Source organism: Bufo bufo, chromosome 3, assembly GCF_905171765.1.
Source record: "Bufo bufo chromosome 3, aBufBuf1.1, whole genome shotgun sequence".
NCBI lineage: Eukaryota > Metazoa > Chordata > Amphibia > Anura > Bufonidae > Bufo > Bufo bufo.
Genome location: NC_053391.1, coordinates 271,337,319 through 271,351,686, shown reverse-complemented (window position 1 = coordinate 271,351,686; position 14,368 = coordinate 271,337,319). Strand labels below are relative to the sequence as shown.

General features: G+C 43.5%; 1 protein-coding gene across 1 annotated transcript in view; it reads right to left on the bottom strand.

Moving 5' to 3' along the window:
- Window positions 1-14,368, bottom strand: part of NAV1 (neuron navigator 1) — a 689,603-nt gene that overhangs the window by 295,588 nt on the left and 379,647 nt on the right. The window contains 2 exon segments of the mRNA XM_040424146.1: window positions 1,182-1,293; window positions 11,115-11,198. Of these exon segments, the coding sequence (XP_040280080.1) occupies window positions 1,182-1,293; window positions 11,115-11,198 (196 nt within the window).

Sequence of the window (14,368 nt, the reverse complement as noted above, 5' to 3'; positions counted from 1 at the left end):
AGCTACTAGAATAGGGCAGTATAGTGGCTCAGCCGTTGCTGCAACACTGGGGCTCTGAGGACAACAGCATGGAGTTTATTATACCATTTAATGTGGAGTATGAAAATGTGGGTCATGTTTTTTCCCCCCCCCTTTACCTCATTTGTCATTGTTAATTTTCTTCTTCTTGGCTTTGAAGGTTTGGTAACTAAGTCTGGCAAGGCACACAGGATCTCTCTAGGTTCCACCCATACATGCCCGTTAAGCTGAGCATGCACGAGTTGTGAATGGAGAGAAGGGCAAAAGCAGCTGAGAGACTTACCTTCTCAACAACAAATCTATGAGGCTATTGAAATCCAACTACCTGATCCTTATGCCTCATTCACAAGTCAGTGATTTCCATCAGTGATTGTGAGACAAAGCCAGGATTGGAGCCTCCACAGACAAAAGGTATAAGGGAAAGTTTGCACCTGTTATGTGGTTAGAGCCACACCTGGTTTTAGCTCACAATCAATGATGGAAATCACTTACCAAAACACTGACTGTGTGAATAAGGGCTTATCTCCACCAACATCTGGGCAAAACACAGGAGGAATATTTCTCCCAACTTTTATCTTTCTTCGACTAGCTCTCACTTCTCATTCTTAGTAGTATGACTATTGTACTGTATTTAACACTGTGTTGCCATCTTCTATACATCAAAACTATTAAAACTGATCTATTTTGTCAATATTTCTGAGTACATAAAGTTGTGCTTTTTACAGTTTGATAAGAAAAATAAGGACATTTTTGAAAACGACTAAAATAGTTACAAATATACAGGTGAAACTTGAAAAATTAGAATGCAAAGTTCATTTATTTTAGTAATGCAACTTAAAAATTGAAACTAATATATGAGAGACTCATTACATGCAAAGCGAGATATTTCAAGCCTTTATTTGTTATAATTTGGATGATTATGGCTTACAGTTTATGAAAACCCCAAAGTCACAATTTTGAGGTACCCTTTGCTCAGGGGGTATGGATTAATTAGCTGACTAGAGTTTGACACTTTTGAGCCTAGAATATTAAACCTTTTCAAAATATTCTAATTTTAAGTTGCATTAATGCAACTCCTTTTAAGTTGCAATACTGAAATAAATGAACTTTTGCACGATTTTCAAATTTTTCGAGTTTCACCTGTAAATGCTTAACTGGCTTACCTCTGGGTGCAGGATCATGTAGATTGAGAGCACCTTGAATAACATCTCGTGCTTCAGAGTTCTTTGATTTAAGTAAATCAATAGTTTCCCTCAGTTCCACAAGCTCAGAGTCCTAGTAATCAGAAGTAATGTAAAAAAAACTATATTTATTGGGATGAAGAACTAAGTGATAAAATACAGCAGCATAAGCAGTGTAAAAATGAGCCTGACACTATTAAAACACATTCAGAACACAACTGTGGCTGGAATAACAAAGGGAAAAGGCCAAAAAGTTTGTGCAGTTTATTCCCATTGATGTGCTTCTTGAAGAGGGATATGAACTAATGATACACAGTTTGATATTTTTCAATGATAGACATCTTAATGCCCAGGGCTTGTGTTGTATATGGCCCTGACATTATCACAATGCAACATGTATGGAAATAGTGGCATTGAGTATGTGATGGCTGGATAAGTATATTGGATAAACAAAGGCATCCATGTCAGCTAAACATGGTAATGAAATTATGGACAGATCAGCATTAAAAACATTTGGAAAGATTTAATATTTCTCAATGTACAGTAATGGACATCATAAGCCACCTATATTAATTGGACCTCTTTGAACTCATTACCTGTATAAAAGACATCTGTTCACACACTCAATCAATCACACTCCAACCTCTCCACCATGACCAAGGCCAAAGAGCTGTCTAAGGACACCAGGGACAAAATTGTAGACCTACACAAGGATGGGATGGGCTACAGGACAATAGGCAAGCAGTTTGGTGAGAATGCAACAAATGTTGGCACAATTATTAGAAAATGGAAGAAACCCAAGATGACTGTCAATCTTTCTCAGTCTGGGGCTCCATGCAGGATCTTGCCTCATGGGGTAAGGATGATTCTGAGAAAGGTCAGGAATCAGCCCAGAACTACATGGGAGGGCCTGGTCAATGACCTAAAGAGAGCTGGGACCACAGTCTCAAACATTACTGTTAGTAACACACTGCGCCGTTAATGACCATCTGGATGATCCAGAGGAGACATGGGAGAAGGTCATGTGGTCAGATGAGAACAAAATAGAACTTTTTTGTATCAGCTCCACTCGCCGTGTTTGGAAGAAGGATGAGTACAACCCCAAGGACACCGTTCCAACCATGAAGCATGGGGGTGGAAACATCATACTTTTTGGGGTGCTTTTCTGCAAAGAGGACAGGACGACTGCACTGTATTGAAGGCAGGATGGATGGGGCCATGTATCGCAAGATTTTGGTTGGGTAATTTTTTCATTGCATTATACACTGCTCATTGACTTTGAAGGGCTATGGCACCAACATCAGATAGTTCTGCCACAAAGTGGGGACCATTAGCCCAATTAAGGTAGACAATATTGGAGTAAAATATGATATTAGGGACCGCATCACGTGTAGATCAACAGGAGTAATTTATTTTATTAAAGTGTAACTGTCATTCTTTTTTTTATTATTGCAATGTGATGCTAACCGTTTTTGTAGCATACTTTAATTACTGAAATTCTCATTTCTATTAGAAATTTAGCTCTAAAGTGGCCCATTTTGAGCATTAGCAACGCCCTCCTGTCTTCTGTTTACAAACAGTGGAGACTTACTAACACTGACTGAACAATAAACAGAAGACAGAGGAGTGTTGCTAAGGCTCAAAATGGTCCACTTTATTGCTATTTTTCTAATAGAAATGTATGGTTTCAGTAATTAAAGTATATTACAAAAATGAAGTAATACTCTGTTGTAGTGGTGGCTCACTCCCCATTACCTATGGTATGGTGCTACCAACCCAATAGAGAGGACACCCTACCTCAAAAGTGGAGAAAGCTAAAATAAAAATGTGTTGGGCGAGCACTCTAACATCACATTTATTATATAAATATAATGATATCAGACACTGTAAAATCAATATAAAATCAAATGAATTGCAATATCCACAAAAGGGGGCAACTATTGTGCGCCACTATGAGAGTCCGTAATACAAATAAAGATCTCTTTTACCATACAAGTGCATATACTGCTCTTTAAGTAAGAGCAATGAGTAAACACTAGCGCTGCCGTCTGGGTAAATGGAGTGGAGGTGAGCTCACACAAAAGGATTATGTGTGTGCCCCGTCGCCGCTGGGTTCTGCTGTGGGGTTAATTGCCAAAAAACAGCCCACAAAATAGGGGAAGACCTAGTGATGGAAAACAGAAGGAAGAACCCGCGCTGACCTTATTCCTACCTATGGGTATATTGCTAATGTCACACTGGATATAGTAGACACTGCCCTATAATTTCTAGTGGCTATTTGTATTACCTCTATTATCGTTAGTTTGCAATCAATTAGAGCATATGTCTGTTCCAAGTACATGCGGTGAATCTAGTACGTTGTTATAATACGGAGATAGTCTGCTGTGGCAGTGGTTTTCACTTACTGTTAGTGCCCCGCTCAGTCCGTTCCTGAAGCGACCGCTGTTGTTGGTGGAAAAGTTGCTGGTAATCCTATTCTCTTGTCCTGTTCTATCTTCAGATTGCTCTGTGTTGCGTGCGCAGCTCCGGCCGGTAGCTTGCGCGCGCACAGAGCAGCCGTTTGAGAGGTTCGTTGTCCTGGACAACGAACCTAACAAACGGCTGCTCTGTGCGCGCGCAAGCTACCGGCCGGAGCTGCGCACGCAACACAGAGCAATCTGAAGATAGAACAGGACAAGAGAATAGGATTACCAGCAACTTTTCCACCAACAACAGCGGTCGCTTCAGGAACGGACTGAGCGGGGCACTAACAGTAAGTGAAAACCACTGCCACAGCAGACTATCTCCGTATTATAACAACGTACTAGATTCACCGCATGTACTTGGAACATACATATGCTCTAATTGATTGCAAACTAACGATAATAGAGGTAATACAAATAGCCACTAGAAATTATAGGGCAGTGTCTACTATATCCAGTGTGACATTAGCAATATACCCATAGGTAGGAATAAGGTCAGCGCGGGTTCTTCCTTCTTCTATATACTGCTCTTTGTTTCCTTATGGAGCCTGGAAAGTTGATGTTACGTCGACAAAAATAATCGCAAATGATGCAAGTAGTGTTGTTACTTTCGGGTAAGTTCTGATACAATCCGAAGAGTAATAGCATCAGTAGTGATCGTATATAATTTAGTCAAATTGTGACAGATGGTAGTGTCGGCTTTTCAGCCGCTTACCTCCTTCCTTCAGGAGTTATTCATGGCATCTTCGCTGGTGTTACCGAGGGGCGAGCGGTGCGGGAAAGCTCCGGCGTCTTGCGCCGCACTCCTCGATTAGATGTTTTCGAGGTCTGTATTGACAAACTCTCGCGGGATCACACTTACAGGATTTCTGTCTCGTCCGGAACTAACGTCTCTAGTATGTAGAGTCAAAGCCCAGTTTTTCAAATTCTTTTACGATGATGTCTGCATGGCCATACGACTGGAAATATTTTGACAGGTGTGCGGCGTTACCAGACGCGTTTCGGGATATGTCACTACCCCTTCCGTCTGGTAACGCCGCACAATAGTTGCCCCCTTTTGTGGACATTGCGATTAATTTGATTTTATATTGATTTTACAGTGTCTGTTATCATTATATTTATATAATAAATGTGTGTTTGATGTTAGAGTGCTCACCCAACACATTATTTTATATTACAAAAATGGTCAGTAACATTACATTACAAGAGTAAAAATAAGAATGACAGTTACACTTTAAATGCCCATGTAATAAAATCGATGTGGGCAGAACTAAAAGAGCACTACAAACCAGAATAAATGAACACATAAATAATATAAAGAAAAACAAAATTGAAAATCATCCTTTATCAAGGTCCCGACATAAAAGGTATTTTTAAAGGTTCCTTATTTGCGGGCATTGAAACAATCAAACCATATATACGTGGGGGAGATTTCAAAAAACAAATGTCCAGATCAGAAAGCAGATGGATATTTGAATTAAACAGCCTGGCACATGAGTGGTTAAACCAGGAAATTGAACTGTTTGCATTTTTAAGATGTTCACAGAAAGGATTTTAGTAGGCTATATATAAGGAATAAAAGAGTTACTGCACAATTCATGATAAATAATCATAAAGGAACAAAGATGCAACATCAATCCTGATTAGTATAGGACAAGTTTTTCCTGGGAACAGCCTATATAAGAACATGCAGAAAGATAAGACCATTATCCCTAACGAAGGAGACAGGTATCTCCGAAATGCGTTGGTTTCTTTTGGTCCCCCAAGGCTTCCGTACAGTATGACGTCACACAAACTCTCCAGGAAACTTGTTGGCTTCTGAAACTCAAGCGAATGCCGCTGGCCGGGGCACCGCTACGTGCAAGTAAAAGATGAAGATTCAAGCAAGGAGGATCTAGCATCTTAGTTAAAAAAAAAGATGGGCAATACTGCAGGAAAAAGGCAAACCTGTGTGAAGTTGGCACCCCATGTTCTTAAATGTCAAAAAGAAATACACCATTCGTTTGTGCTGCAAAAATGAACGTTTGCGCCGCTTTGGTTTCCGAGATATTGCGTGCTTGATTTGCTGAAACCCCGCCCACTTTCCACCCCATGTTTTTAAATTTTAAAAAGAAATACACCATTCGTTTGTGCTGCGCTTGTGCCGCAAAAATGAACGTTTGCGCCGCTTTGGTTTCCGAGATATTGCGCGCTTGATTTGCTGAAACCCCGCCCACTTTCCACCCCATGTTTTTAAATTTCAAAAAGAAATACACCATTCGTTTGTGCTGCGTTTGTGCCGCAAAAATGAACGTTTGCGCCGCTTTGGTTTCCGAGATATTGCGCGCTTGATTTGCTGAAACTACGCCCACTTTCCACCCCATGTTCTTAAATTTCAAAAAGAAATACACCATTCACCCCATGTTTTCAACCCTGACCCGAGACCCCCCAGGTGTGCTGCAGCTTGCCCCCCCCTCCCCCAACTTTTTTTGGGGCACAAGCATATTTTATTTTTTTCTGCGTACGCTGACTGTGGCCGGGACTGTTAGCGTCCGGCCACTGTTAGCGCATCGCACACCCCACCGCTGATCAACTTCGGACGGTTGATTAGCGAGTTTTATTTTATTTTTTTTAAAAGGAAAATTTTCTTTTTTTTTTTTTGTCTGTTAGGTTTAGGGTAAGTTCGCGAACACCTGTCCCCCCACACACACGCACACCAAATAAAGTTTATCACGCACACACACACTCCCCTATGGCCCGCCGGATGTTATGGGCTGAGGAGGCATACGCCCAGCTTGCCTCCGAGTCCGAGAGCCCCAGTGAGGACGAGGATGACCCCACTTTCCTTTTGTCATACGCGTCCTCCTCATCATCTAGCGATGATGATGAGACCCCAAGGCGGCGGAGCAAGGGGACCGCCATGCTAGGGACCCTGTGGCCCACACTAGTACGAGAAGCTCTGGGGCTCGTGCTAGTTTTCCGGCCCACCAGTTAAGTCCACCGGAGAACCCTACCGGTGAACTTGTCTGGGATACCCCAGAGTTTTTTGAGCCCGTGATTCCTGATTTTGTAGGCCAACCAGGAATCCAGATTTCCACAGTGGGCTTCACTGAATACGACTACTTTAGTCTATTTTTCAGTGACCACTTTGTGAATCTGATGTTGGACCAGACGAACCTGTACGCCCAACAGTTCATTGCTCAACACCCGGGCTCCTTTTTGGCTAGGCCCGGTGGCTGGACTCCGGTCAGTGCAGCCGAGATTAGGTCATTTTGGGGCCTCGTGCTGCATATGGGCCTAGTCAAGAAACCTAGTGTCAGGCAATACTGGAGTGGGGACGTCCTCTACCAGACCCCACTTTACAGTACGGCCATGACACGTACCCGGTTTGAGGCCATCCGCAGATAATGCAGCATGTCCCCCCCAAGGTGATCCTGCCTATGACCGCCTGTACAAAATCAGGCCGGTCATCGATCACTTTGGGGCCAAATTTGTGCAGGCATATGTACCTGGAAGGGAGGTCGCTGTTGATGAGTCTCTAATTGCTTTCAAGGGGAGACTCATTATCCGCCAGTATGTTCCCTCTAAGCGGGGGGAGGTATGGCGTGAAGCTGTACAAACTTTGTGAGAGTACCGCAGGGTACACTTACAAGTTTCGTGTGTACGAGGGGCGAGATTCCCGTATTCAACCCCCAGAATGTCCCCCCACTCTGGGTGTTAGCGGAAAACTTGTGTGGGACTTTATGCACCCACTGCTAGATAAGGGTTACCACCTGTACATGGATAACTTTTATACTAGTATAAACTTGTTCCAGTCTCTCGCCGCCAGATCCACGTCCGCTTGTGGGACCGTGCGGAAAAATCAACGCAGCCTCCCTACCCACCCCCCCCAGGTACTTATCCCTAGGGGTGCGACCCGTGCACTTACCAGTGGAAACCTGTTGCTGGTCAGATATAAGGACAAGAGGGATGTCCTTGTACTGTCCACAATTCACGGTAACGGCATCACCCCTGTCCCTGTGCAAGGTACTGCGGCAACGGTCCTCAAGCCCGATTGTATCGTCGACTACAATCGGTATATGGGAGGAGTTGATCTCCCTGATCAAGTCCTCAAGCCATATAACGCCATGCGCAAAACCCGGGCATGGTATAAAATAGTTGCGGTCTGCTTGGTGCAGGTTGCCTTGTACAACTCTTTTGTGCTGTCCCGGAGCGCTGGCAACACAGAGACATTCCTTTAGTTCTATGAGGCAGTCCTCAAGGACCTGATCTTTTCTGACCGGGAAAGAGCAGGCCGGAGTACCTCGGGAACTGGAGGCGCCTGGATCGTCCCTGGCCAACACTTTCCAGGTGTGGTCCCCCATACTGGAAAGAAGGGACGGACCTAAAAAAGGTGCAGAGTGTGTCACAGGAGGGGGATACGGAAGGACACCACTACTCAGTGTGACACGTGCCCAGATCATCCGGGCCTCTGCATTATTGGTTGCTTCAGAGTACCACACTTCCATGGAGTACTAAATTTATGTTCCCCTTCCCCAATTTAGCCACTGACAATCGGATTAAAAACTATGGTTCTCAGACTTGAGACACTAAAACGAAAAAAAATAAATATATATATTTAGTAAAACTATAATAAATAAAAAAAGTTGACAAATTAGTTATCGCCGCATCTGTAAGAATCTGCTCTATTAAAATACCCCATGACCTAACCCCTCAGATGAAAATGGTCAAAAAATAAAATAAAAACGGTGCAACGGTGATGTAAGGTGACAAAAAAAACTTTTTTTACACCGTTTATTTTATTTTTTGACCGTGTTCATCTGAGGGCTTAGGTCATGGGGTATTTTTATAGAGCACATTCTTACGGACGCGGCGATACCTAATATGTCTACTTTATTTATTTTAGTTTTACTAAATATTTTTGAAAAAATATTTTTTTAGTTTTAGTGTCTCGAGTCTGAGAACCATAGTTTTTTATCCGATTGTCAGTGGCTAAATTGGGGAAGGGGAACATAAATTTAGTACTCCATGGAAGTGTGGTACTCCCTGAAGCAACCAATAATGCAGAGGCCCGGATGATCAGGGCACGTGTCACACTGAGTAGTGGTGTCCTTCCGTATCCCCTTCCTGTGACACACTCTGCACCTTTTTTGGGTCCGTCCCTTCTTTCCAGTATGTGGGACCACACCTGGAAAGTGTTGGCCAGGGACGATCCGGGCGCCTCCAGTTCCCGAGGTACTCCGGCCTGCTCTTTCCCGGTCGGAAAAGATCAGGGCCTTGAGGACTGCCTCATGGAACTGGAGGAATTTCCCTGTGTTGCCAGCGCTCTGGGACAGCACAAAAGAGTTGTACAAGGCAACCTGCACCAAGCAGACCGCAACTTTTATGTACCATGCCCGGGTTTTGCGCATGGCATTATATGGCTTGAGGACTTGATCAGAGAGATCAACTCCTCCAATATACAGATTGCAGTCGACGATGCAATCGGGCTTGAGGACCGTTGCCGCGGTACCTCGCACAGAGACAGGGGTGATGCCGTTACCGTGAATTGTGGACAGCATAAGGACATCCCTCTTGTCCTTATACCTGACCAGCAACAGGTTTCCACTGGTAAGGGCATGGGTTGCACCCCTGGAGATAGGTACCTGGAGGGGGTGGGTAGGGAGGCTGCGTTGTTGTTTCCGCACGGTCCCACAAGCGGACGTGGATCTGGCGGCGAGAGACTGGAACAAGGGGATACTAGTATAAAAGTTATCCACGTAAAGGTGGTAACCCTTATCTAGCAGTGGGTGCATAAGGTCCCACACAAGTTTCCCGCTAACACCCAGAGTGGGGGGACATTCTGGGGGTTGAATACGGGAATCTCGCCCCTCGTACACACGAAACTTGTAAGTGTACCCTGAGGCATTCTCACAAAGTTTGTACAGCTTCACGCCATACCTCGCCCGCTTAGAGGGAACATACTGGCGGAAAATGAGTCTCCCCTTCAAAGCAATGAGAAACTCATCAACAGCGACCTCTCTTCCAGGTACATAGTCCTGTACAAATTTGGCCCCAAAGTGATCGATGACCGGCCTGATTTTGTACAGGCGGTCATAGGCAGGATCACCTTGGGGGGGGGGGGATATGCTGCATTATCTGCATAATGCAGGCATTTCCGGATGGCCTCAAACCGGGTACGTGTCATGGCCGTACTGTAAAGTGGGGTGTGGTAGAGGACGTCCCCACTCCAGTAATGCCTGACACTAGGTTTCTTGACTAGGCCCATATGCAGCACGAGGCCCCAAAACATCCTCATCTCGGCTGCACTGACCCGGAGTCCAGCCACCGGGCCTGGCCAAAAAGGAGCCCGGGTGTTGAGCAATGAACTGTTGGGCGTACAGGTTTGTCTGCTCCACCATCAGATTTACAAAGTGGTCACTGAAAAAAAAGACTAAAGTGGTCGTATTCAGTGAAGCCCACTGTGGAAATCTGGATTCCTGGTTGGCCTACAAAATCAGGAATCATGGGCTCAAAACACTCTGGGGTACACCAGACAAGTTCACCGGTAGGGGGCTCCGGTGGACTTAACTGGTGGGCTGGAAAACTAGTACGAGCCCCAGAGCTTCTCGTACTAGTGTGGGCCACAGGGTCCCTAGCATGGCGGTCCCCTTGCTCCGCCTGGCGGCGTCTCCGCCGCCTTGGGGTCTCATCATCATCGCTAGATGATGAGGACACGGATGACAAAAGGAAAGTGGGGTCATCCTCGTCCTCACTGGGGCTCTCGGAGTCGGAGGCAAGCTGGGCGTATGCCTCCGCAGCCGAGAACATCCGGCGGGCCATAGGGGAGTGTGTGTGTGCGTGATATAATTTATTTGGTGTGCATGTGTGTGGGGGGGACGGGTGTTCGTGAACTTACCCTAAACCTAACAGACAAAATTTTTTTTAAAAATTTAAAAAAAAAGTCAAAAATTTAGAATTACATATTTATTTATTTTTTATTCAATCTCAACCGTCCGAAGCTGATCAGCGGTGGGGTGTGCGATGCGCTAACAGTGGCCGGATGCTAAGAGTCCCAGGCCACAGTCAGCGTACGCAGAAAAAAATTAAATAATATGCTTGTGCCCCAAAAAAAAAATGTGGGTGGGGCTTCAGCAAATCAAGCGTGCAATATCTCGGAAACCACAGCGGCGCAAACGTTCATTTTTGCAGCACAAACGCAGCACGAACGAATGGTTTATTTATTTTTGACATTTAAGAACATGGGGTGCCAACTTCACACAGGTAAAAGGCAAGTGACTGTAGTTGAACGCATACAAGTACTTTGTATTCATTTCTAGGAACTTTGCAACAATTAGTGATAAAGTGGCAACATAAGATATACAGAATAAGCTATTTGCTCATCACCAGTAAGTATGGGCAAAATACATATTTTTTGTGTTCTTTTTCAATATATGTGACACTACCCTTACTATCATTGGATAACATTTACTACCTTCTCTTGTGCAGTATCAGCTAGATGACGTAGCCTCGAAGTCATGTTCACTAAAGACTGTTCAAATGCTGCAACTAAATTTGCCTGAAAAAATTAAACAATGTAGAAAGAATTATATATAATTTTTTAACTGAGTTTTCATTGCATTTATTTTTTTTTACATAAAAACATATGCAGTGAGCAATTATAACATGTAGGAAGTCACAATATTATATACATGACTTTTACTGACATTAGTGGATATATTTCTTTCACATTCAATAAAAAAATCTCACACTCCAAAGACATGCAACGTTTTTATTGGTCTAATGAAATGTTTACTTGTCCAAACACACGTAAAGCAAGACAGACACATAAGACTAATGTGGGGTGAACCAGCTGACCCTCTAATGCATACGGGGGTGTCTAAATTTTCCCCCATGGCCTATAGGATTGGGCTGTTTGATTTTAATATGCCTGATTACTTCTGTTCTCACATGAGATAAGGCTACTTTCATACTAGCGTTAATATTTTCCGGTATTGAGATCCGTCATGGGGTCTCAATACCGGAAAAAAACGCTTCGGTTTTGTCCCCATTTATTGTCAATGGGGACAAAACTGAACTAAACGGAATGCTGCAAAATGCATTCCGTTCAATTTAGTTGCGTTCCAAGACCGGAGAGCAAACCGCAACATGTTGTAGTTTGCTTTCCGTCCTGGGATGCGGAGCAAGACAGATCTGGCATGACCCCCAATGCAAGTCAATGGGGACGGATCCATTTTCTCTGTCACAATCTGACACAATAGAAAACGGATCCGTCCTCCATTGACTTTGAATGGTGTTCATGACGGATCCGTCTTGGCAATGTTAAAGATAATACAACCAGATCCGTTCATAACGGATGCAGATAGTTGTATTATCAACAACGGAAGCGTTTTTGCTGAACCCTGCCGGATCCAGTAAAAGTGCTAGTGTGAAAGTAGCCTAAGCAGCCAGAGGTATTTGGCAGCACCTCTCCCCATTCTCAACGCATGGAATTACCGGTCTTATGTACAAGTATTGTCAGGAATAATAGCTGTCAGTTGTTGAATGTTTGGCCAACAGTACCATATGTGATTAAATTGCTGCTTTAAACACACTGTTATCTGTACTTCCATTTGTTTATCTTACCAAAATAAAGCCCTCACACTTTTAATCATGTGGCCATCTTAGGCTACGTTCACACCAATGTTTTCGATTTTCGCTATGGAAATCAGTCATAGGATCTCAATAGCGGAGGAAAACTTTTCAGTTTTGTCCCCATTCATTGTCAATGCAGACAAAACTGAACTGAATGGAACGCAGTGCACCAGAATGCATTCTGCTCCATTGCGTTCCCATGACGCACACAAAAGCACAGCAAGCAGCGTTTTTTGAGTGCGTCTTGGTATGATAACCGTCATAACTCAAAATGAATGGAGACGGATCTATTTTCCGTAGGTAGTAAATGTCTATTTTCTCAGACACAAAAGAAAACGGATCCATCCCCCATTGTCTTAGCAATGACGGATCAGTCTCTAAAACCATTGTAAGACAATGGGGGATGGATCCGTTTTCTTTTGTGTCCGAGAAAATAGACATTTACTACCTACGGAAAATAGATCCGTCTCCATTCATTTTGAGTTATGACGGTTATCATACCAAGACGCACTCAAAAAACGCTGCTTGCTGTGCTTTTGTGTGCGTCATGGGAACGCAATGGAGCAGAATGCATTCTGGTGCACTGCGTTCCATTCAGTTCAGTTTTGTCTGCATTGACAATGAATGGGGACAAAACTGAAAAGTTTTCCTCCGCTATTGAGATCCTATGACTGATTTCCATAGCGAAAATCGAAAACATTGGTGTGAACGTAGCCTAAGATGGCCACATGATTAAAAGTGTGAGGGCTTTATTTTGGTAAGATAAACAAATGGAAGTACAGATAACAGTGTGTTTAAAGCAGCAATTTAATCACATATGGTACTGTTGGCCAAACATTCAACAACTGACAGCTATTATTCCTGACAATACTTGTACATAAGACCGGTAATTCCATGCGTTGAGAATGGGGAGAGGTGCTGCCAAATACCTCTGATGGCTGCTTAGGCTACTTTCACACTAGCACTTTTACTGGATCCGTCATGGATCAGCAAAAACGCTTCCGCCATGATAATACATCAGTTATGCATCCGGTTGTATTATCTTTAACATAGCAATGACGGATCAGTCTCTAAAACCATTGTATGTTAAAGATAATACAACTGGATGCATAACGGATGTATTATCATGGCGGAAGTGTTTTTGCTGATCCATGACGGATCCAACAAAAACGCTGGTGTGAAAGTAGCCTAAGTTGATAAGACATTGATTGTCTAGCGCTGCTGAGTAAGCATCCGGGGGGACATTTACTAAAGTTTTTGGCTTTAAAAAAGCTACAAATTATGGTGCATGCAATATTTGCGGCTATTTAAGCTTCTCTGCACTTTGGAAAAAGGGGTGGGGCTTAGCGAGAGGGGCAGGGCTTCACGTCACCCGCCAGATTTATTATTACTTTCACCAGAAAGTGGTATCAATCATAGCTAAAGTCTATGCCAGCCTCTAGCTGCAGTAGACTTCAATATCTGCAGCTAGATATTAGGTGCATCTCATGGCAGTGCAGGGAAAATCAAGACTAGGGTATGAGCATGCCAGTTTTGATGAATGTCCCTCACTGTGTTGAAACCGCTACAAGCAAAAAAAAAAACTAATGCAATCAAGAAAAAGAGGTGTGAAAAAAAAAAAGTTAGCAGACTAGATGTATACAAAAAGAACACTTATTGCAAATAACACAAAACAGCACAGAACAAATATACAATGAGGGCTGCCTCATAAGCCCAAATCCCCCCACCCTCCCCCCACCCTCCCCCCACTTTTGTATTGTAGGACTTTGTAATTATATCAGGAGGTTGGTCTGTAGGGGTTGTGGTTTATCAGGGACCCCCTAACTGTGTGTTTGTACTGAGTATACTTTCTAAATGTTTCTAATTGGTTCTGTTTTGTATTATTTGCAATATCAGTCTTATATTTGAGTATTCATGGAGTGTACTCACTTTTACACCACCTTCCCCTTTCTTGTTTGTCATCTCTAGTGAGAAATAATGTCTATAAACTCACCAGTGGTGAATATAGGAGGTGGCGCTAGGTATACAACTGTGTGACATGCCAGTACACACCACACTACGGGGATGGTGCTGGACGCGTTACAGTGAAGTAAC